The sequence below is a fragment of the Mchenga conophoros genome, linkage group LG3 (assembly GCF_057382185.1).
Source record: "Mchenga conophoros isolate Kocher_MC1m ecotype Shallow Benthic linkage group LG3, M_conophoros_male_GT1.1, whole genome shotgun sequence".
NCBI classification, from domain to species: Eukaryota; Metazoa; Chordata; class Actinopteri; order Cichliformes; family Cichlidae; genus Mchenga; species Mchenga conophoros.
This window is the reverse complement of record NC_140528.1, coordinates 54,970,730-54,996,507: the sequence shown is the minus strand read 5'-3', so window position 1 is coordinate 54,996,507 and position 25,778 is coordinate 54,970,730. Positions and strand designations below refer to the sequence as shown.

At 41.9% G+C, this 25,778-nt stretch overlaps 1 protein-coding gene across 1 annotated transcript; it reads right to left on the bottom strand.

The window, feature by feature from the left end:
* Positions 1-15,333: 15,333 nt before the first annotated feature.
* Positions 15,334-24,250, bottom strand: LOC146579557 (uncharacterized). The gene is made up of 11 exons (XM_085269511.1): positions 24,137-24,250; positions 23,875-24,047; positions 23,615-23,755; positions 23,114-23,252; positions 21,252-21,432; positions 20,601-20,742; positions 19,947-20,090; positions 18,649-18,695; positions 18,534-18,566; positions 17,151-17,227; positions 15,334-16,020 (listed from the first exon to the last, which is right to left on the bottom strand). Exons 1-11 carry the CDS (start codon positions 24,248-24,250, stop codon positions 15,910-15,912), a joined length of 1,302 nt encoding a protein of 433 aa, XP_085125637.1. The 3' UTR covers positions 15,334-15,909.
* Positions 24,251-25,778: the final 1,528 nt, after the last annotated feature.

Sequence of the window (25,778 nt, the reverse complement as noted above, 5' to 3'; positions counted from 1 at the left end):
TTTCTGAAGCATTGAAGCTTGTGTTAAAAAATAGTTCATCACTACAAACGTTTCAACCAATGACTGTAGAAAACATGGACGACGTGGCAGCACCTCCTCCCACTGTGCAAAAATGAAGCCAAAAATCAATGCCAAAAAGCATTTAACGATAGTTACGGTCAGAGTATCTGTTAAGATGTTAAGAATAAGTATCTCTTAAAATGGTTGCAGTAATGAAATATTCAATATAAGGTAGACAAAAAACGAAAAATAAAAAGATAGTTACGGCTCAGGACTCCCCGATCCTTACTGCGCATGTGCAAAGTCGGACCGTACAAATCAGGGGCCTGTCTCAATATGCATACTTCTGCGTACTTGCATTCTCGTGTACTCATGATATGTTATCAGTTGGAGACCAAGTACTGTTCAAATTCAAAGTAGCCGAGAACATGAAAAATTCCCAGATGGGTTCTCGCTCTGCCTATTTTATCGAGCACGCATCAGTGTTGACTTGTGTGGACTTGGTACACTTAAATATCCCAGAATGCATTTCATCCAAAACCCAAACGCGGTAATTGCGGAGGAGCGCGGCTAAAAACTTTTAAATATTATTCTTTCTAGGTCTTTTTCAGTGCGTTAGTTGTGTTTTATTTGTTGGTGAGTAAATCGGTATGGCTGAGATTAAAGTTATTAGATTAATTTAGATTAAATAAAACTTTATTAATCCCTCGGGAGGATTCCTCTGGGTTCTCACACAGCTGAATAAACTGCTGTGTGAAAGCAGCAGTTTATTCGACCATCTACGGCAGCGTCCGGTTATATTTTAGACAGCGAGGAGCAGACGGCAGGTGACGTAATTCTGAAGGCTAGACCGTCCAATTTCACAGTCGCTCATTTCCGGTCTACCCAGCTTTCGGAGGACTCGGCCCACTTAGACCACAAAGGCCGGGTCCTCAGGTGGACGCAGCCTCTGAATTTGGACACCGCCTGTTTCCGGCCGGACAATAATAACGCTGACATTTAACTTATTTTATCCGATAAATAAACACTGTAAGATTCAAGTTTTTTGTATATATATGTACATGTATACCCCCCCCCCCCCCCCCCCCCCCCAAAAAGCCCCTTTGAATGTCTCCCTAATTCTGAGGTCTCAAGGTTGGCAAGTAGGTGCTAGGCTTGGTCCACATCAGTCTAAAATTGTATGTAACCATAAATAATGTGATGCCATGTCCACCAGGAGAGACTGGACAGTATAGATGTAAAACCAATATGCCAGCAGTTCATTTCAGCTAATGAGAGGAGAAGGCATGTGTTTGTTGTGTGGGCATGTAGTCCATATCTGTTGCTGTAACAGTAGTTCATGTTTAGAATAAAACATCCCAGCTCACTGATTTGATAGAGGGCAGTAGTGCCTAAAATGTTGCATAATTTGGCTGAGAGATCTTTTACTTTGTGGTAATCTTAGACGAGTAGTTTTAAGGACAAAAACCACCAGGTCAGTCAGTGTTCCCTTAGTGCTAATGTGTCAGAGATGTTGGTGTAACTGAAGTAATGTTGTTAAGTACTTAAAGTCCTATTCTTTTATTGTCATGACTGTATTTGAAGCCATTTTTATTTTTGTATGATACCTGATTTATATGAATATGGCTGAAGTAAACTAAAGTCTAAAATACTTAGTCATTTGTTTAATAGTAATTTAACATTATATAATTCACATATAAAACTATGAATTGTAATTTTAAATGGTTTAAAAGCATGTAGAATAGCATATATAGGCAAGTATATTTCTCCTTTTATCAAGAAGCAAAAACAAAAGGGAAAAAATAAGAAACGGGGCAGGGTTCAGTGGTTGAATCATCTGTCCCCACCAACGCCACAACCAAATCTACACCCTTGCTCCGACGTTTTTGGCAACGTCTGTTACCCACTAGCTCCATAGTAGACCGGGAGGTTGAGGATCACTAGAGCCCGGCCAGAACAGCGGACTCCCGTCACATCGTTTTCAACCCCACCCCCTCCCACCTGCGGTCTTTCGCTACTCAGGTTAAACATGATATATAAGTCTCTTAGTTAACTTTGAAATGTTAATGTTTGGTTTATTTCAGTGTTTTATTTGTTCGTGAAAAAATCGGTTTGGCTGAGATCTTGTCACGGACCCAGCTCTGGAGGACTCAGGGGTCCGTGAGCAGGATGGACCATTATTAGTATTATTAGTATTATTGGTATTATTGGTATTATTAGTATTATTAGTATTGTCATTGTTGTTATTTGGGGATGTGTGTCTTTCTGCACTGTGCTGTGTTCTGTGTTCCACTCATTATATGTAGAGGCAGGGTGTGGGTGTGTACATGTGTGGCTGGAGGATGGAGAACAGCCACATGCGGACCTGATGGGTGTGGCCCGGCAGGAAGACTGGCCACACCTGAAGTTCCTGCCTGGTGATCAGGGCTCGTCGGGGGAGCTACTTAGGAGAGTGTTGGAGCTCCCACCGGTGTGGGTTCATTCTGTCACGGTCTTGTAGGCAGACTGTGGGGGATATGGGGAATGAGGACCCAAAACGCAGACTCTGCGATGCAACCAGTGCTCTTTATTTACAGTGAGAAGCTGTAAACACAATAACTCCCCATTGTTCCCTTGAATCCCGTGTGTGTGCTTCCCTCTAACGTCTGTGCTCGTGCTCCCCGCTGTTGTGTTTCCGCACACCCCGTGTGTGCTGCCTTTCTGGACCACTCTTCCTCCTGCAGGAAAACCATAGAAGCAGCCGTCAACACTAACTCTGGCGGGCATACACGAACAGCACTGACATATGCTGACACACACTAACTTGGTAGGATAACTCAACGAACCCGCGCCGGTGGGAGCTCCAACACTCTCCTAAGTAGCTCCCCCGACGAGTCCTGATCACCAACAGGTGTAAATGGTCTGTATTTGTATAGCGCTTTACTTGGTGACTTCACCAATAATACCAATAATACTAATAATACTAATAATGGTCCATCCTGCTCACGGACCCCCGAGTCCTCCAGAGCCGGGTCCGTGACAGATCTATTTCAATCCAGGAGAAAAAAAATTTCACCGGGAACAAAAACAGCATGAGATTCTGAAGGCTGCTTCAAAATGCCAAACTACAAGTTTGTAGTTCGACGTACAAATGACCTTCATCGGGTTTATTTAATTGTGTCAGAGAAAATCAGCTGTGCTCTTCATGCAGCTGAGTATATCAAGTGTTTAAAACAGAAGCTGTGCAGGGGATCAGCAGCTCTCTGAAACACCAAACTGACGTCCTGTTAATGCAGATATACAGTGACACAGTTACATGGGTGACTTTTTGTCTTTAACTATATCACTAAAACAGCTGCAGCTTTCACTGACAGCACATTTGGTACTTTAACCTTTGTATTGTTTTCATCAATTTGCAGTTAACATGTGAACATATTGGACGATCTGTCTGCTATCACTGGTTGGTGCTGACGTCTGAATCTGAGGACAGCTCCTGTAATTATAAAGAGAACAGAATCCTGTCTCAGAGTGACGCTGAAAAACTAGTTCACACATTTATTACTTCTAGCCTGGACTACTGTAATTCATTATTATCAGGATGTCCTAAAAACTCCCTGAAAAGCCTTCAGTTAATCCAAAATGCTGCAGCAAGAGTACTGACAGGGACTAGAGAGAGAGAGCATTTTTCTCCTGTATTGGCTTCCCTTCATTGGCTTCCTGTTAAATCCGGAATTGAATTCAAAATCCTGCTCCTCACATACAAGGTCTTAAATAATCAGGCCCCATCTTATCTTAATGACCTTGTAGTACCATATGACCCAATTAGAGCACTTTGCTCTCGCACTGCAGGCCTACTTGTTGTTTCTAGATTATTTAAAAGTAGAATGGGAGGCAGAGCCTTCAGTTTTCAGGCCCCTCTTCTTTGGAACCAGCTTCCAGTTTGGATTCAGGAGACAGACACTATCTCTACTTTTAAGAAAACTTTTTAGGCTTAAAACTTTCCTTTTTGCTAAAGCATATAGTTAGGGCTGGACCAGGTGACCCTGAATCCTCCCTTAGTTATGCTGCAATAGACATAGGCTGCCGGGGGATTCCCATGATGCATTGAATTTTTGCTTTCCAGTCACCTTTCTTACTCACTATGTGTTAATAGACCTCTCTGCATTTAATCATGTCTGTTATTATTCTCTGTCTCTCTTCCACAGCATGTCTTTATCCTGTATTCCTTCTCTCACCCCAACCGGTCGCAGCAGATGGCCCCGCCCCTCTCTGAGCCTGGTTCTGGCGGAGGTTTCTTCCTGTCAAAAGGAAGTTTTTCCTTCCCACTGACGCCAAAGTACTTGGTCATAGGGGTCATATGATTGTTGGGTTTTTCTCTGTATATATTATTGTATGATCTACTGTACAATATAGGGCTTTGGAGTTGACGTCACGCCGTAATGCATTGTGGGAGCGCGGCACCATTTTCGGGGTCTACAAATCAAAACAAACACACTGTGTTGGAACGATGATTACAAGATGCTTAAAAGCTGCTCAATAGAGAATGGACTGTATAGAGACCGATTTCGTTCAGAGGCGAAGCAGCGGTACTTGCAGAAAATAGCGTGCATTGGAAATGTGGACCTGTATGAAATACGGCCGTGGAGTAGAAACCCTGAAGACCTACCGCTATTGACATAGCCTGACATATTTTCGTACCTTGTCTGTGGAGTCAACGCGTACAAGTCGTCATTCAAACAAAGGTAAGTCAGCTTGAGTACTGTGAGTGAAATGCGTTTGATTTCCCTGCAAACATTCAGATTAGTGCAGCATAAATTCATTCATGAGGGGGAAATTACAGTGAGAACATGTGGAGGCTGTTAGGTGGATAACATAGCGAGTTCAGTGCACTGATGTGACATTGTCCTGAAGGATTTAGTTATTCTTTATGGTTAAAGAAATTGCAATAATTTACTCATATTTATTATAAATAATTCTAATTATACATCTTGCTTCCATATTTGTATCTTGTGTCACTAAAAATACATTTTATTTTAGTTTTATACATTGATTAATGACCTGCAGAATCTCCTTATCATATTAAGTGATTCATAATTGTCACTTTATGCTTTCTCCATCTCTAAAGTGATGACATGCCTGCATTACATACTTTAGGTTCATTTTCTGCAGGCAGATTTAGAATATAACATGCAGCGTTCTATAGATGGACGCATAAAAAAATGAAAAATTACATGTATGTGCTAACTTTCTAAACACTTTGTTACATTTATGATAAAGTAGATAAAACACATTTATGTCGGCCTTGGCTCATAGTTCTTGTCTTTAAATTAACTTTGCCTGTGTGTTTCAGGTCCTGCACTCAAAGACTGAATGAACCAGCATTGCAGCCCTGGGTCACTGTGAGCAAGGAAGGTTGAAGCCGCCCACTGCACCTGTATGGCTGGAGTCGCAGAGACCTGCAGCCATGTCGCTGCTCTTCTGTTTAATGTAGAAGCAACAGTGTTGATCCGTGGCACAAGGACTGATACAGATGAACCTGCATACTGGGTTTTGCTGTGTAATGTGACCAAGATACAGTCAGAGGTTGGCCATAAGATAGACTTCTCCTCTTCAGCTGCCCAAAAAAAGGCTCTTGATCAAAACATAAACAGACCATCTGTAGTGACAGGTAAAAGGAGTCGTCCTCAAAAAAGAAAAATCCCACCTGCTGCTGTGGAGGAGTTGTCACTGCTATAATGCTTAATGTTTTATCCAGGGGACTAGATTTATGCCTGTAGTGCACTGCCATGTAAATAATTTGCATTTACTGAATATGTACTGACTGAGTCCCACTGTTCAAAAGTTGAATAAAGAAACAAACAAATTTTTGCCTTTTTTTTTTTAAATTAAAACCACTTAATAGAACATCACATCAGTTACAGTGTATAATCCATGTCATTTATAGTTTACAAATGACAAAATGTTTACACAAAATCATGACAGTGTTTACATGATATCACCCACTACTAACATTACTTTATTTACTGTATCTTTTGAAAAAATACCGCTATTTATACAGCACAAGACTTAAGAATATTTAACAGGAGCAGGTTTCATTTTCCCTGGTTTTACTACCACACTGTTCACCAAACGCAGCAAACCTTCACCATCTTATCCAGAAGGGTCACATCTTCACCCTGACATGGAAGAAGTAATCTGATTGGCATGGTGGTATGTTTGAAGCAGGTCCCTTGTGTAGTGCTGGAACTCAGTCATGATGTGTTTCATCCATTTCATAGGCTGGTTTGCTGCAATAATGCCAAATAATTAGCAACTCTATAAATAAAAGGTAGTTCTGCAAAATCGCTCAGTAGGATGTTTGTTCTAATTTGCTATGAGCTCAGAGCGCATCGAAAATAAAACTAATAGGCTATAAAGAGTGATATGAACATATTTGGAACTTACCGGAATGAAAATGTCTGGAGCACCAACAGATATTTGGAGATGGAAGAGAACTGATATCAGCTCGTCTCACAGCTCCTATCCAGGCTAGACGCCTTCGTTTGGTAACATCGATACACGAGCTGCTCATGTTGCTTCCGGGTTGGGAAAGAATGAAAAGATAAACCCTTTTCAAGCTTATTCTCTTGCCAGTCGTGCGATCGAACATTGCAGCGGAGCACACAGCAAGAACGAACCATGGCTGTTGTGTGTGCCTTCGCTCCTTTTTCGCTTGTGCTTTGTTTAGACCCCCAAAATGGTGGATCGGGCCAAAATCCTTTCCACGCCCATGCTGTGCCCTTAAACAGGGGAAATAGTGAGGAGAGGTGAAAGAACGGCACAGACACTCGTCTGTATTGAGTTTCAGAAGCAATACAACTAAAACAATGTTCTTATGGATGCACTCAGTCTCAGGACAACTGTATCCAAACTAAGTCACTATTGTTCGCGGCATTAGCTGATGAGAATACTTTAGATAACATTAACTGTAGCATTAGACAAAAACATCTTTTTAACTCGCACGTGTTAGCTGACACAGTCACTAACTTTCCACAGCAATGAAATAATACTTTAAGTACTGCATGTCTTTCAGTAGTTAACTTATACAGATAGTAACAGAAAAATCTTCACACAATATGGCGGAGTAATAGCGAAAACTAGCATACACAGCAACAGAGATTAACTGGAACTTCTCAGCAAAATAGTCTGCAATTCACATCTTCCGCTACAATGAACAATGATAACAATGTAATAATCAACAGTAACACACATTTATACAGATTTGTACATGACAGTTACCTTAAACAGGGGAAATAGTGAGGAGAGGTGAAAGAACGGCACAGACACGCAGCTCTCACTCTCACTCGTCTGTATTGAGTGAAGGAGGAAGCGCGCGAACCCACCTACTGGAGCCCTGAGGCATTAACAATGGATCGACGCACAATCAACCCAGGCAAAACTTTCACTACTTATCTCCCTCTATATTCCCACTGCATATTCTATTCGAAAACAGTCAAAGCAACAAATAAAACATTAATAAGGGCATGACATGAAATGTAAGGAACAGAGATGTACAACTTCAAAACGAATCAAATTTATGATCCACCACACCCACCCCCGTGACATCACGCTCCAAAGCCCTGTAAATCGCCTTGAGCCGACTGTTGTTGTGATTTGGCGCTATATGTAAGGACAAGAAAGACATTGTGGACAAAACAGGACACCCCCCATAATCTTTAGTTACAATATTATAGTTAGTTAATGTCATGAATCGCCGTGCGGCAGGCAGGAGTAGGACCCAAAATGCAGGACTCACAGGCACGAGGGAATAAACTCAAAAGGCAGCTTTATTGCGTAACAGAAGATGATAGGCGATACAAAACTAGACTGGGAAAAACTAACATAAGGCTCACCAGGAAACACGGGGGAAATCACAAACCAAGAATTCACAGAGAGACACAGGGAGATCCACACACGGCATGAGGGACGACGTCACGCTGAACAGAGGGAGACGCAGACAGAAATACACAGAGGGTTAACGAGGGGAGTGGGAACACACGGGGAACACAGGTGACACTGATAACCATAACGAGACAGGGCGGGGTGAACTGAACACTGACGGGAGAGGTGAAACAGGGAGCACAGAGGTTCAGACAGGAGGAGAGAGAGCACGAGTAGAACACCAACATAACAGGCAGGGGAGACACGGAATAAACACGAAAGGGGACGAGGGCTCATAAATACATAGAGGGCACACAGGGGGAAGAGAGAGCACGGGGAGAACTTAGACATAATGGGCAGGGGAAGCATGGAATAAAACATAAGGAGAGACGAGGGCTCACAGATACACAGAGGGGCACACAGGGAGACATGAAGGGCAAGGGATCAAAACTAGAAGCCATAGAATAAAATCACACACAAGTACAATAATACGAAAATCACAAAGAACTAAAAACGCTGGGTCAGGAGACCCAGGACCGTGACAGTACCCCCCCCTCAAGGGCTGGCTCCAGACAGCCCAAACACAGAAAAACAAAACCAAACAGAAAACAACCCAGGGCGGGCGGCGGGGGCCCAGGACGGAGGGCTCGGAACAGAAAACAAAAGAGCACAGCAAACACCGGAGCCCAAGAAAATAACTCAAACACAGAGCAGTTCAGGAGGCCGGCCGTGCGCAAGGCAACGGCGGCGACGCGGAAACAGTTCAGGAGGCCGGCCGTGCGCAAGGCAACGGCGGCGACGCGGAAACAGTTCAGGAGGCCGGCCGTGCGCAAGGCAACGGCGGCGACGAAGGAGACGACGGAGCAGTTCAGGAGGCCGACCGCGCGGGAGGCGGCGGCGACGATGACAGCGCTGGTCCGGGGGCCGGCCGTGCGGAAGGCGACGGCGGCCACTCAGGCGATGACGGTGCAGTTCAGGGGGCCGGCCGCGCGGAAGGCAGCGGCGGCGGCTCTCCAGTGTCAGGCGCACCGGCCGGGGCCCGGAGGGCACAGGACCAGGCGAAGCACAGGCTGAGGAGGCCGCGGCAGACGAAGACTCTGAGGAGGCCGCGGCAGACGAAGACTCTGAGGAGGCCGCGGCAGACGAAGACTCTGAGGAGGCCGCGGCAGACGAAGACTCTGAGGCCGGACCAGGCGGAGCTGCAGAGGCTGAGGCCGGACCAGGCGGAGCTGCAGAGGCTGAGGCCGGACCAGGCGGAGCTGCAGAGGCTGAGGCCGGACCAGGCGGAGCTGCAGAGGCTGGCCCAGGCGATGACGAAGCGGTCGCAGATGGCGGCTGGACAGGCTCCTCGGGCCCTCCAGCTGATGCGGCGTGAGGCTGGACAGGCCCCTCGGACCCTCCAGCGGAGACAGGAGGCTGAACGGGCCCCTCGGACCCTCCAGCGGAGACAGGAGGCTGAACGGGCCCCTCGGACCCTCCAGCGGAGACAGGAGGCTGAACGGGCCCCTCGGACCCTCCAGCGGAGACAGGAGGCTGAACGGGCCCCTCGGACCCTCCAGCGGAGACAGGAGGCTGAACGGGCCTCTCGGACCCTCCAGCGGAGACAGGAGGCTGAACGGGCCTCTCGGACCCTCCAGCGGGGACGAGGAGGTGCTGGCCGGGCTCACTGGAACCCCCAGCGGATGAGGCAGATGGCGGCGTGGGAGCCACGGAGTCCTGGATGAGCTCATCCGAGCTTCCAGCAGGAGCTGATGTAGAGCCAGAGAGGTTTGGGACCCCTGGCTGAATGTTAAGCCGAACAGAAGACCGTATTGCTATCGGGGACTGGGCCAATGGTTCAGGTGCGAGCTGAGCTACTGGGGGGGCGGATGAGAGTGGGAGCTGAGCTACTGATGGTGGTGAAGTAGATAACTGCACGGGGAACTGAACTGAGGGCGTCTGCACTGGCACAGGGGACTGAACTGATGTCTGTTGTAACGGAGGTGGTGAGAGTGGAGTAGGCAGTGGAGTAGATGACTTCACAGGAGAATGAACCAGAGGTGAGTGCGCAGGAGATTGAGCTAGAGGTGGTAGTGATAGTTGAGGGGAAAGTGGAGCTGGTGATTGAGTGGATGACTGTGCTAAAGGAGGCTGCACTGGGGACACTGGAGACTGCACTGGGGACACTGGAGACTGCACTGGGGACACTGGAGACTGCACTGGGGACACTGGAGACTGCACTGGGGACACTGGAGACTGCACTGGGGACACTGGAGACTGCAGTGATGGTTGTAAAGTTGGAAACCGAGCTGACGATAAGGCCGATGATTCCTCTACCAACTGAGCTATTGACTGGGCTAAGGATTGAAATAAGGTTTGTAGTAAGTCAGGCTGTGGATGTGACTGTGCTATGGGAAGCGAGGCTGAATGTGGTGGAGGTGGCGACTGAGCTTCGGGCCGGGCGGCTAACAGAGCTTCGGGCCGGGCGGCTAACAGAGCTTCGGGCCGGGCGGCTAACAGAGCCTGAGACGAAAATGGTGGTGGAGTTGGTGTCTGGGCTACAGGCGGCTTCTGAGCAGGAAACACAGGACACTGAGCTACAGGTGGCTGCTGAGCAGGTGACTGAGCTGAAAGCGGACGAGCAGCTGACTGAATAAACATAGCTCCAGAATAAACAGTTCCAGATGAAACAGTCTCGTGCTTAAAAGGTGCGGAGGTGAACTTGGAAACATTATGAGCCCTGGAAACACAGTCATATTCAAACTCACTATTCATTTCTGATGTGTTACGGACCTGAAAAACAGCGGACTCAGGAGCAGAATATTGTCCGAGTTGGTCCGACTTGGAAGTGGCATGGAAGAAACAGTTAGTGTCACCCACCACCGGAGTTTGCTCAGAAACGTTAGGGCGGCGGCGGCGTGAGCGCCGTTTTCGCCGAGAGGGGGGAGGAGATGAGCCGGGCCGCGAATCCTCCAGCGGACCGGGCTGAACGTCCTCCGACCCCTCACACTGGAGAGGCAGCTCCGGGCGGACGCCTACGGTGGAAACAAGGAAGTCCCGGATGTGGGGGTGCAGCGCGCCGAACAGCCACGGGAGTCCGGACACCATCCGCTGTAGACGGGCGGCTACGACCTCCCGGTGTTCGTCTCCTGGCAGCGCCTCCCACTCCTGACAGTGGTACTCCACCGTATAGATCAAATCCTCCCGGAGCTCAGCGGAGGGGTTGTGAGTTGCTGGGTCCATTACTGGTGACGTCGTACTGTCATGAATCGCCGTGCGGCAGGCAGGAGTAGGACCCAAAATGCAGGACTCACAGGCACGAGGGAATAAACTCAAAAGGCAGCTTTATTGCGTAACAGAAGATGATAGGCGATACAAAACTAGACTGGGAAAAACTAACATAAGGCTCACCAGGAAACACGGGGGAAATCACAAACCAAGAATTCACAGAGAGACACAGGGAGATCCACACACGGCATGAGGGACGACGTCACGCTGAACAGAGGGAGACGCAGACAGAAATACACAGAGGGTTAACGAGGGGAGTGGGAACACACGGGGAACACAGGTGACACTGATAACCATAACGAGACAGGGCGGGGTGAACTGAACACTGACGGGAGAGGTGAAACAGGGAGCACAGAGGTTCAGACAGGAGGAGAGAGAGCACGAGTAGAACACCAACATAACAGGCAGGGGAGACACGGAATAAACACGAAAGGGGACGAGGGCTCATAAATACATAGAGGGCACACAGGGGGAAGAGAGAGCACGGGGAGAACTTAGACATGATGGGCAGGGGAAGCATGGAATAAAACATAAGGAGAGACGAGGGCTCACAGATACACAGAGGGGCACACAGGGAGACATGAAGGGCAAGGGATCAAAACTAGAAGCCATAGAATAAAATCACACACAAGTACAATAATACGAAAATCACAAAGAACTAAAAACGCTGGGTCAGGAGACCCAGGACCGTGACAGTTAAATGGTCTGATTGTTCAAATCTGTATTTTCTTTGATTGTGGTAAAATAATGTGTGCCCCAGTCTCCAAAAATGACATAGTGCAGGAAGCGTAGTTATTCCTCCGTTACACCACAAGAGGGAGTATCCCCTAAAATGAGCAGCTCTAGCGGGAGTAAATAAGCCCAGCCACTACCCATAAGGCAGTGCGCCTATAAGAGTTGTGTGAGACTGCAAAAGTGTGTAACGTTGTGCTATGTCCATGTATATATTTGCAGATGCAGTAAAGGCGAACTCACAAAGCCACACTGGTTTCAATTCATTTTAATCCAAATGTGCAACATATATAAATAAAATTGAATTGAATAGAAATTGAATTGAATCATCACAAACTGAAATATAAATTTTATTTTTCAAATCTAAAATAAAACTGATACTTCTCTCTCTCACCCACCCAGGATCTGAAGTTCCCTTACATTTTTTCCAGTTCTACAGTTTGATTGTTAGTTACTAATTAATGAGGAGTTACTGAAGTACAAGCTTCTTTTTTTTAATTTGGTTTTGCTGTCTTTACAGATGTGGCAAGAGACTGAAAACTTGCTGTTGTTTGAAGATATTTCATAACCAGCTCTGCACAGAAGCTGAAGCAGAGAGCAGCCTGTTGCTTTTACAGTATAATACTTGTAATAAAAGTACAGTAACGGTAATTAGTGACCGAGCAGGAGCTAAGGAGCTTGGAAAGAAAAGTGTCTGGACTTCTTTAAGTTGCCTGAAGACGTTTCACCTGTCATCCGAGAAGCTTCCTCAGTTCTAGGGTCAAATGGTTTAGAGTCCCAGATTTAAGCCCTGTGGGAGTAACCCACCGAGAGAGTAAAGTAAAGTAAAAAAAGTAAAGTGTGCGTGTTAGTCCCCATAGGGAAATAGTTCCTCTGCATTTAACCCATTCACTCAGTGAAGCAGTGGGCAGCCACCAGTGCAGCGCTCGGGGAGCGGTGTGTAGGGACGGTACCTTGCTCAGGGGTACCTCAGGGTAGCCGTTCAGTGGAGTCGAACCCCCGACCTTCCGATCATGGGCCCACCACTCTACCTACTGAGCTATCCAATGGACCCCCTAATGATCCTCTACCTAATCACATGAGCCAAGGATGAAAGTTTCAGCCACCATCTCCAGTGCCAAAGCCCTCCATCGAACCTCACCATACAAGAATAGAAGGCCATCGCTTCCCTCAGCAAAGACCACAACATCATCATATTACCAGATGACAAAGGAAGGTGCACCGTGGTTCTAAACACAACGGATTACCACACAAAGATCACTTCTCTCTTCAGTGATATCAATACCTACGAAGCCTTAAAGCGAGACCCCACAGGCAGCTACAAAAACAAAGTTATCACCTGCCTTCAAGAACTTGAAAAGGACAAAATCATTGACCGCCCCAAATATCATCGCCTATATCCCGGGGATGCCAAACCCTGCATGTACGGATTTCCTAAGATCCACAAAGAAGGGGTGCCACTCAGACCCATTGTAAGCAGCATAAACTCAGCCACTTACATTTCGAAACACCTTGCTACCATCCTAGCACCTCTTGTGGGGAATACCCCCACATCACATCAAGAACCCCTTCGACTTCACCGACAAGGTCCAGAAACTTACCATGGATCCAGATGAAATCAGAGAAGACAGCTCTGTGGAAGACCAAACCAACTTCATCCACAATCAGATTTGCACACGGTTAGACCTCTGCCTTACCACCTGGGTCAAAACCCAAACACAAGAACTGGAATCCTTCACTGCGCACATTAACCCTTTAAAACCCTCTGGAGCGGGCACGCTCTGTTTTGCGCAACTATTTTTAAATCCCCGTAGAACTGGAACCACGTAAGATAATTTTTTTGCATGTGAAACCGGAGGAGTTGTTCTTACATATTATGCCAGTCCAAAGTCACAGTTTCCTTCCACATAAAGCTTTGCAAAAACTGCGAGGAAAGCACTTGCAGCAACAAAAATATAATATTCTAGAAACACATCAGCTGTTCATAAAACTTCCTAGGTTGGAATAGATGTCAGCGCAAACTATTGCATGTCTGCCATTACCTGCCCCAAACCGGAAGTGACGTCATTTTTGCGGAAAATTTACTTTTTTACCTTTGGGGCCTTCTAAGCCTACACTGGTGTTTTTAAAAGTCATGTTTGACTTCATGCTTTTCTAAATAGTTTCTGCATTGCACTGCTGGAAATACTTGATGCACATGCTGGGTTTTTTTTTCTTTTTGCAAATTTGCATTATAATATTTATTTTCGTTTTTCCTGCAGTATATAAAAAAATGGCGTATCTTAAAAATAACACTATGAAGACACTCAGGATAAATTTCCTGTTGTTGGAAACTATTTTGTGCAACTTTTTTGTATTTACAGTTCTGAGGGATAAACCTCTTGAATTTCTCTAATTAGAAATATGTTTAAAAAAAACAAAAACGAATTAATTTTTTTTCTTGTTTATTGCATTTTTTTTTTTTGCAATTTATGTAGTTATTGTTGACTTAATCAGAATCAGAATACTTTATTAATCCCGAAGGAAATTAGATTTACAGGAGGCAGCACGCTAATGGCTCATGCACACTTACAAAGGGACCTTCTGACCAACTTTACACAAACATCACATTGGGGAGACATGTCAGAAAGGTAGGCTGATAGGAAAAAAAACAACGAAAATACATAACATGAGGTAAGAGGAGGAGAAAAAAAACTCCACTCAGACTGAGCTCCTAGTGGGAGAACAGTTTGATAACAGAAAAAACACCTCAGCACAAAAAGCACATGACTATCAATACACCATAGAAACACAAGACAAGCAACAGGGGCGGGTAAGGGTAAGAGAGAGCCGGTGTAGACAGCGCATCCGGTCCTGCGCTGGTCCAGTTGACTGCCATCTTCGCCGGTAGGGCACAAGCATCGAAGACGTTTGGAAAGGGAGGGGGGATCAGTGTGTGCATATCAGTGTATGTGTGTGTGTGTGTCCAGAGTTCAGCTGAGACAGTGTCCTTCGCCCTGCCAGGCTAAGTAAACAGTCTTCCAGCCAACCCAGGTGGCCTTGCATGGAATGGGGGGAACAGTCTAAACACAGTCGTTATCAGGGGTTTTTGTTCAGCTCCAGCCTTGAGGCCGCAGCTGGCGCCAAAGGGGTCTCCACATGAAGTGATGATGGTTTTTACTTTAGTGCGAACAACTCATATGAATTTCAAAGCTGTTCTAACAGTCCAACACTGGTCTCTCAATCTCCCGTTGGAGAGCCGTGAGCTTTCTATGATGTTATCCAAACTGCTCAAAGAGCAGGTTCTGAGAACTCACGACCGCAGTGCACTTCCCAAGATTTGATCCAATTTGGGCTCAAAGTGGTATTCATATATATATATATCTATATATATATAGATATATAGATATATATATATATAGATATATATATATATAGATATATATATATGCGCACACCCCACTTTCAGTTATTTATTTGTAAAAAAATGTTCTGAATCATGTATGATTTTGGTTCCACTTCTCATGTGTACACCACTTTGTGTTGGTCTTTCACGTAGAATTCCAAAAAAATTGATTCATGTTTGTGGCTGTAATGTGACAAAATGTGGAAAAGTTCAAGGGGGCCGAATACTTTTGCAAGCCACTGTACGTATTAGAGAACAAGAAAAATGTTTGACTTATTTTGTAGAAAAAAAATTGTTTTCAAAAATCGTACTGTTTTGTTTGTTAGATTTTTTTTCTAACTACTGATTGCTAAGATGTGGAAGAACCGCTTTCTGACGCCAAAAAAGCATGTATATATACACTGAGAGTATAAGAAATAGAATTATCTAGAACTATATTACACACATTACAAATCTTGAATGATTCCTTTAAAAATTTAACACTACTTCAAATAATGTTTTATCACCAATTTTTATGACAGACAGGTTGAATGCAAAATTATGTGTGATAAGTAAGATTTTGTATTATCTTTCCACACAGATGTTTCCAATTGGTACAGAAAGACTGAAGATGCAGGACTTCAGGTTCATGTTGTAGAATTAGAGGACGCTGCAGTTACGCCAATCTGTGGCACACTGCTTATGAGGCGCAGACTGATGTCATCTGGCAGTCCGTATGACTGCAGTTTCTGTTTAATCTGGGGAGAAAGAAGGAGCAGTGAGAAAACATCGCCGCTCTCTCAAGTGTGGTTTTTCTTTGAAAAGTGGATCTGAGATGTCATCTGCAAAACAGTTTTAATATTTTTATGTTGAGGAAAATGTATATTTGTTGAAATATGTCATAACGTGAGTCATGAGTGCAGACTTTTAAATGACTCAAAATACATTTCTTGCCACACAGCATAATTATGCTCAGAGATTTCTCAGAGAAGTCCAGTGCGCCAGCTGAAATTCGTGAATGATATCGCTAAGCTGAGTCCCATTGTGTCACGTTCCGAATTGGAAATGATTATTGATGCTTTTGTTTCATCTCGCTTAGACTATTGTAATTCCTTGTTTACTTGCTTAAGCAATGCCTCCCTGGAACAACTGCAGGGTGTTCAGAATGCTGCTGCTAGGCTTCTGACAAAGCATCACAAATACTCCCATGCCACTCCCCTGCTGATTCAGCTGCATTGGCTCCCTGTCAAGTTCAGGGTCCAATATAAGATCATAATCATGACTTATAGGGCCCTGCACGGTGTAGCTCCAACTTACTTAAGTGATCTTCTTCTTTCTTATCACCCCAGCAGGTCCCTGAGGTCTTGTGACCAGGGGTTGCTGGTTGTCCCGCATACAAGGTTAAAAACAAAAGGTGACAGAGCGTTTGTATCAGTGGCTCCCAGACTCTGGAACTCACTCCCTTTGAGTTTGAGATCTGTGGACTCAGTCATGTCTTTTAAAAAGCAGTTAAAAACCTATCTGTTTAAACTCGCTTTTGGTTGATTTTGTTTTGTTTTAGATTTTAATGTCTGTTTTCTGTCTCTGTAAAGCACTTTGTGATTTTATCTTGAAAGGTGCTATATAAATAAAATTTTTACTTTTACTTTACTTAGTTGAAAATGTGAATACAAATTGTTATTTTCTTAATGAATACCAATATGAATTTTAAGCAAGTTTTCTTTTGCAGACTTTTAAGCTACTTTTGTTTTCTGGTTTTCATGACATGTGTTCTAATACATTTGTTATTCGCTGTATACAAGTATACACCACATGTCCAAAACGTTAGTGTTGCAGGAGGTCAGTTTGGACAGGGGTCAGTTTAACTCTGGATAAGAAAAATTCTAACCTGATTTAAGAAGAGATCCCTATTGATTTGAGACAAGTCCACTGTAGAAGACAACTTCATTTTCAGAGCTGCAACATCTAGAAACACAAAGACACCATGTTAGTCTCTAAACCAACAAGAACGTTTGGGTTGTTATTTTTTTATGTAGTTTGTTAATTAACAGAGATGGTCGCCAGTGCGTTAAAAATAATGCTTTACTGTAATCTGATTACATTATTTTCAGGTAATGAGTAAAGTAAGTGATTACTATTTCAAAAAAGCAATTAAATTACTGTTACATTCACTGTTTACTTGTTTAAACACACTGCATTACTGCGTTACTAAACTGTGATTTTGTTTGTGAGAGTGTCTAATGACAATGATGCACGAGCGTGTGACGTCCATGTCAGGAACAGAAGCGTGTAGGTCAACAATGGTTAATATGGAGTGCGGGACAGAGTACGACCATGCAGCGTTTAAAGCTTGGAAATACTGACATTACTTTGAGTTTGATTCTGTGAAAAGTGACAAAAACATTAGCCCGCATGGGAAGAAAAGCTTCTTTTAAAGCAAAAAATTAAACTTTAAATCTGAGCAACCACCTAGTTCGCTGCCACTAGAATGTAGAATTCACAGAGAAACCCCCGGATCCCCCTATTGACATGACTGCTGTGGCACTAGGCAAATCTCCACCTGCTCCACTCCTGTTAAAAAGGTTATTTAAGAGCGACAGGACTTAGTGCCGCTTTGATTTTATTTATTTTTTGCTGTGTTTTACTTGCATCTATTTGAAAGAGTGTAAACACAAAAAAATATTTTATTTTATATGCTGAAATATGCAGGAAATAGGTTTAAATGTTAAACAAATTTCTTCCTTAATTTTTGCTTGATGCAATGTGTGTAAAGTTAAAAAAAAATTTAAGTAATAAAACAAGTTTTAAAAACAGACAAAACAGATTTTCTATATGCAGAAAAAATAGAATTGGGCTGAAATGTCTATTGCTTTATTACATTTTCAGGTTGTGTATCATGTTTTTTAAAAGTAACTAATTAATAAAGTAACTTACTTTTGAAAATAAGGAATCAGTAAAGTATGGGATTACTTTCTTGGAGAAGTAATCAGTAATTAGTGACTAACTACTATTTTCAGGTAACTTGACCAACACTGTTAACTAAGCTGGCCAGCCCTAGATTTTAACATACCACTCCACCCTCTAGTGGAGGTTTTGTGATAAAGATGAAAATGAAATTAAGATGATCCAGCACAATTCATTTTGGACTCTCCATTTGGTTTGATTCATTTTTAATGCAAGTACTAGTTTCTGTTCTTCTACTATTTTCTATTTATTCTCTAAATCTGATAAGTCAGGCTAACTTTGATTTAGTCCAGGCCTTCATACTCACACGCTGGTGTATTGGGTGATGTAGTTGGCAATGCTGTAAAAAGTTGAAACAGAGGTTACTCATGAACTGTATCAGTTGTGTAGCTGTTGGTATTGGACGTTAAAACACTGCTCACCAACGGTCGCAATGACACATCGAAGCTCAGAGTGGTACTTGGCTGCCCTGTGAAAATAAATCAGTACAAGAGATTCTTTATCAAAATGCATTTTACATTATTTTTAATATAGATTTTTTTAATGTTTAGAGAGTTTATCTTACAGTTACATATCTAAATAAAAATGTTTTTCAGTTTGGTACAGTTTGATGGATTTGGATTGAAGTCAAAGAACATGAAAAGCAGTGCCTTATGAATAGCTTTAAAAAAAATTACCATCAGTAAGTTTACATGTAACTCTGCAAGTATAAAAAATAAAATCAAACTTATTTGTTGCACAATTATTTAATGCAGTCCCAACATCAAGTCTCCAAACCATTAAACGTTACTATCTTTGTTAGAAATGCTCTTCCAGTGAGGCAGGATTTCAGCAGGTAAAATGTGGGCTCAGTACCCTTCAACACTCAGTCATGATTTTATACTCAAAAGGACAAAAGCTTTAAGTATTTTTCTTATCAGACACTAACAAAATGGTGTGCACCAAATAATGAATCAGCTATGAAAGGAAAGATAACATGTGTATGCCTTTACAAGGAGAGACTTGGTATCTTATTAATTTGGACAGATTGAAAAAACTTAGGTTTTTAGCATTAAATTATAGTTAGTTGCAGTTAGTTATAGTTATAAGTTGGCACATTAACCTATGTTGCATTTAGTATTTACAGGTTTAAATGTGGAAACTGACTTGGCCAGTCTTCCTGTTCTTATCACAAATACAGTAAAAAGCTTTGTTTGCAGCTGGACCGTATACTGTGTTTGGACTCACTGTGTTGCTCTTCTTTCTCTTTCTTCTCATTGTTTTACTTACTGAGGCAGTTCTTGTTTTATAAAACATTGCCATTTTTATCTGTTTCTGCTCTTCTTTCAACTATCAAGTTGATCTTGTCACACACATTCAGGTATGTCTCTGTTGTTATGGAGTAATTCCTCAAAGGTATTTGACACACCCATGTCTACTGTCTTCAATGAATTTTGGTTTCTTTTCTAAGTCTGCCTTCCATTTGTTTTGATACGATAATTAAAATGCCTGCGTCTGAAAGATTTACAGGAATGAAGGTTGGACGGAGTGAATATAAAAGCAAAATTAAAAAGTGCAGGCAATGAACTAAGCCAGTCAGTCCTCAAAGTTAAATAGTTTCATTGGAACAGAAGTAGACTCAAATGTATGTGCAAATTACATGTGCTCCATTTCACTTTGTTTTAATGAAAGTTTCAATATACTTTTGTGTAGGATCGTATTCATGAAACAGGATACTGACCCTAAAACAGCTTGGACAACAAAACAAATGGGGTGGCTTTGTCCAGCTACTGAGTTAGATGGCGTCCACGTCAGTGTGAACTGTCCTGGGCCTGTTTGACTTTCTGTTACTGTGTGCGGTGCGCTGAACAGCAGCTCAGAGATCCTTTAAAAAAAAAAAACAAGAAAAAAGTGAGTTTTTAAAAAGTTTATGATCTACAATAAGAAAAAAGTGTTTACCTGTGACATGCTGTAAATGCTTCAACTATTAGAGTGAAATTTTGACCGGATATCAGACTTTTATATAATTTTTGAAATAATTATTTTAGATTTTATTTACTGTAAAAATCAAGCAATTTTGGCTAAAAAGCTATTTATTTTATTCTTGTTTCTCTTTAATTGTCTTAGCTTAACCTAGTGCTAGTACATCCTAACATCAGTATAAAACCGGTTGGGTTGCTGGCTTATCAAACCTGTCTGTAGAAGCGCAGCGTAGAAGTGTTAAAGTTACACAACTCAGAAGATAAGATTCATGATCTGATTAAATGAAAAACAGGTTTGATTTGCGCATTAAAGCTACATCTTAATTTTAGAAACAGTCAGTGCTGCAGGATGTGTTAATCATTGGTAATTTAACAAATAAAGCCTTTAATTCTATATTTAGAGATCTACTTACGTGGAGTTAAGTGTCTGTGCCTTGATGCTGATAGCCAGAGTTTGATTGACGTAGGTGTAGAGCTGGGTTCTGTGGGCTGGGGTTGGAGGCAGGAACATGGGTAGAAAGAGTCCCTCTGTGCACGATGGCACTGCAGGATCCACTGAAGCAACACACAAAGCAGTGATGACAATAATAAAGACATTTTTTAAGGATAGAAACTCTAACTCAGGGGTAGGGAACTCCAGGCCTCAAGTGCCGGTGTCCTGCAGGTTTTAGATGTGTCCTTGATCCAGCATAGCTGATTTAGATGGCTAAATTAGCTCCTCAACATGTGTTGAAGTTCTCCAGAGGCCTGGTAATGAACTAATCATTTGATTCAGGTGTGGTGACCCAGGGTGAGATCTAAAACCTGCAGGACACCAGCTCTCGAGGACTACCGTTCCCTATCCCTGCTCTAACTGGTCCACCAGGATTGTTTTTCTCATCTACAGGTAGCCAAGAGAAAGCTTTTTCCAAGTTCATAAGCAGCCATAAAGACAAGCTTTTTAAATCTTAAAAAATTCTGGATTTTCTGCAGTAAGGATAAAGTAATGTTAGCTTCAGGGTGAAAAGAAAAAAAGGCCAAAATAACAGGGCCATTAAGCAGGAGCCAGGAGAAATTATTTGTACCTCTCACGACAAACTGAACTGGCATTTTGCTGATAGCATCGTTGGTTGTTATTATTGTTTGTGTCCCGTTGGTTTGAGTCAACGTTATGTTCTGTCTGGGAAAGTCCTCTATCATCAGCTGTACCGCATACGGACCTTCATCACTGCTGTTTGTGGGGCTGAATGACAGAGTACAAGAGGACTGCAAGAAGACAAAAATTGGGCCATGAAGACACCTCACATAGAGTTTACACTTATCTAAATTAACAAAAAGCAGGGGTTTTGATTTGTTTTTTATACCAACTTTGCCAGATATGATATGAAATGATGCTATGATCAAGCATCATTGCAAGTAAGTAAGTAAAAATTAATTATTTAGAACTTTTCACAAAGTTACAACTATTTTTTTTACATTTACTGGTAGCCAAAGAAGAGAAGCAAAAAATTGAATAATGTGTGACCTCTTGTTTGTGCCAATTAAAAGTCTTGCCGCAGCATTCTGTATAGTCTAAAGGCGAACCAAAGCTGATTTGTTGAAACAAGTAAAAAGACCATTACAATAATCCAATCAAGAAGAAATAAAAGCATGAATAATCATCTCAAGTTCTGCCTTTAACACCAGTAGGCTGAGTTTAGAAATGTTTCTTAGATGATAAAAACAGTTTCAAATTAGTTTGTTTGAAGTTTTTCTCAAGAGACATTGAACAACCAAATATGAGACCCAAGTCTCTTGATTTGGGTGTCCAAGACTTGCCCGAAACTTGATTGAACGGAAGAGCCTAAAAAACTGATATCCTGCTTAATTTCTGAAATCATAAGATCAGGAGCAACAATCAAAATTTCTATTTTATCTGTATTTAACTGGAGGAAATTGTTGTTTAACCATTGTTTGATTCCTGACAATTATTTAAACAAGCCAATTTATATAACTCAGAAGCTTTGAAAGAAGTGTATAACTGAATGTCATCTGCATAGAGATGATAAGAAATATTATTGTAACATCTGATAATTTTGCCTAGAGGGAATATATAAAGCAAAAAGAGGATCGGACCTAAAACAGATCCTTGAGGTACCACAGAAGGCAAAGCTGATGTTTCGGACAACACTTGATTCATAAAGACAGTAAAAGATCAGATAGATACGGCATAAAGCATTTTAAAACAACACCAGTAATCCCGAACAAATCCTTAAGCCTATTTATCATGACACTGTGATCAACAGTATCAAAAGCAGAGGTTAGATCCAATATAACCAGAACGGTGTACTCTCCAGTGTCTGCTGCCATTAAAATGTCACTAGACACTTCAAGTAAGAAGCGTTTCAGTGGAGTACAATTTGCGGAAACCAGACTGGAAAAATGTCTAGAACATTGTTTTCTCCAAAAGGTTGTTAAGTTGTTCTGCAACCGATTTTTCTTTGACACAAATAATATGATATTGGCCTGTAACTGTCTGGAAGAGATGGACCTAAACTTTAATACTGGTTTAACAATAGCTTGCTTAAAAAAAGTTGGGAACTGAGCAGGTATAAAGAGAAGAATGAATTATTTCCTGAATGCAGGTGCCAATAGAGTCAAACACACTAAAAAAAACTGATGGAGGAAGTGCGTCAGTGTGGTTTAAAGTCAGTTTCATATGACCAAGCAGAGCACTAATGTCCTCTAAGGTAACAGGAGCAAAAGAGGACCAGGCATCAGAAGTAAGCAAAGTGCAAATGTGATACTGAGAGGATGATGGAGAAATATTAGACCTGATGGCAGCGACCTTATTACAAAATAGTTTAAAAAATTCATTACAATCAGATTTAGTATAGATTGGTACACGAGGATTCATGTTTATGCCAACATGTCCCGTGTGACAAAAAGAGTAATAGCTGTTACTTACTGGTGAAAGGCTGAGGACAGACGGTGGTGTGCAGGGACTACACTCTGAGAGTGATGCGTCTCCATTTCTGCATTTCACTATGTCTCCATCAGGATCAAACATCAACAGGCTCAAATTTCTTGGACAGTTTGATGGAACTCTGAAAGAAAGTTAAAATAGAAATAAATGAATAAAAAATATAAAATAATCAAATTCATTCATTCATTTCTGTGAAATATCTGACACCATTTTTATATGTTCATGTTTGAAAACTACTCAGTACACCCACAGCCTGGACACTGTTCAGGTTTTATGGTTCAAGAGCTTCAAAATTGCATTAATGAAGGAGGACCAAAGGTTAATTTTTCCCTTTAAGACTTCTCTATCCTTATCCATCTCTACACAGAAACTTTCCGTGTCTGAAAGGCAATGAATTTACCAGAAGTGACACATAAAATTGTATGAATGTATGTATGTTTGTATAATTACTAAAAAAGAAATGGAGCCACAAACAGGGCTGACCTGATAGCTGGTATGATAGTGGTCTGTGGTGATGTGTTGGCTTTGCCAATGTCAGAGCGGATCCTCAGTTCCACCAGAGCCTGAATTTTAAATGATACAATGCCATTTTTGATGCCAAAGATCCAGTCTATGCCAGAGGCCCTGCAATAGAAATGAATGACTTCTCAGAAGTTGTGGTATTAAATTTCATTCCCCCTCAGTGACAAATCAATAACAAAGACTATATTTATGCATATGTAATTATGTATGGCTGCACTCACGGAATTGAAAACATAGAGTTGCTGGAAAAATACTGAGAGATGACTCCTTCAGTTTGGCACCACTCTCCACTTATCGGCTCATCGACCTTTTGTAGCACAAGTGGCTGACCGTTGATGTAGTAGGGCACACTGTACAAGCAGAGGCTGTAGCCCAACTTGTAATAAAGAATGCCCTGCAGATTTACAGTGAAGACATGTTTACCTAAATAATTTTAAAACTCACAAAGTAAATTTACTTGATTTTTTAAGAAAGTGTACTTACAGTGGAAGCTCCTGTTGAATTATTGCCACTTGGGTAGTAGTTCACCACTATACCATAAAAATTAGCCTGGACACAGACGAGCAGCAGCAGCAGCACCAGTGCAGAGAGCGACATGATGAATGTGATAAAGTCTCTGCACAAAAGAAAGTCATTAGGCAAAAGTAGGCTGGGGCATGTTGTAGTACGAGAAAAGTTTCATGGTTGTCTGTCTGACAATAATGTACTGTGAAGGCAGGGCTAATCCGGTTGCCAGGAACTTCAGACATTATCTTTGGTCTCCGTTTTTTATTTTTATTTTATTTTAATATTTTATTTTTGTAAACTCTTTCAGCAGTGGTTGGTTAGAGGTGTCAGTGTGAGTTTTCTGGTTATTACAGTATGCCCTACTTGAAATGTCCCCTCCATCTTATGCAAGAGCAATGTTTGTCAGTAATGACCTTTTACTTCAGAATGCCCAACGAGAGGAAAACGTTTTCCTTTTGTAATTACAAAAACTTTGATAAACAAATCAGTTCAATAAAGTTGTATTTATATGGGCCCCGATTTACAATAAGTTGTAAACAACAAGTCACCTCAAGTTGTTTTATATTGTAAAGTAAAAGCATTAAAATAAGATATTTGAGTTTGAGTTTGAAATTGATAATGATTCATCTTAAAAATCCTGACACACTGCTCTCAGTATTAAAAACTACAGTGTTGTACACACACACAGAGGGAAACTCAACACATGTAAGTTTTTTGTGTTCACCACGACAGTATTTCAGGTCTCTAACCAAAGTCCATTTACTTGGAGACATGGGAAGCCATGCCAATGTTTTGTATGTAAATTTAAAATTTATAAGTCATGAAACTGACGTTTCTGTCCCCCATGTGAAAATGGTTGCTTTGAACAACTATTTTTTCTCTTCTTTATATTCAGCATTACTGCTTTTGAGCTGCTTTTTGTTTTATTTACATCACCATTGGTGATGCAGAAATCCACTTTTTCTCTACTTTATTAAAACAGCTCAGCAAAATTATTTTACTTCTTAAGAAATTGCTTTGTTTTCCCAAATTAACTGCTTTTTACTTATTTCCAGAACACCCGATGTTCAAGGGATAGTCTTGATTGCTTGACAACCATGAAACAAATAAAAAATTGAGAATCCAGACGATAACGAAAACTCAGAGTGTCTGTGTAATGAATGGTGAAAAAGTTGCATTTAAATTTAAATTGTACACATAGCATACCTGAAGCCCACCAAAAGTAATAAAAGTTTGCTTAAGCACAATACAGGAAGCATAAATTCAATCTATTCCCTTTCATTGGGGTTTGTGTGATGGCTGCTGTTGCACCATGTGAACTACCAAAGGAATTTCATATCCACAGCATTTAGAACAGAAGAAAAGAACAGAATAACTTTAACCTCATATGATTAAATATTTTTGTCTGAAAACCAAAAGCCCCTTTTGTTCTTCCCGCATATGTACATTTGACGACACACATGCACACACCCAACTTAGACAATACATGCAGTCCATCTGTCATCGCTACTCTATGATTGTCTCTATATACATGACTTTGTTTTGTTTGCCCTAGTTTTCTTTTCTTTTGTTTTTTAGCCCAAAGATATTTAATAAACATGTCACGCAGTTATGATAT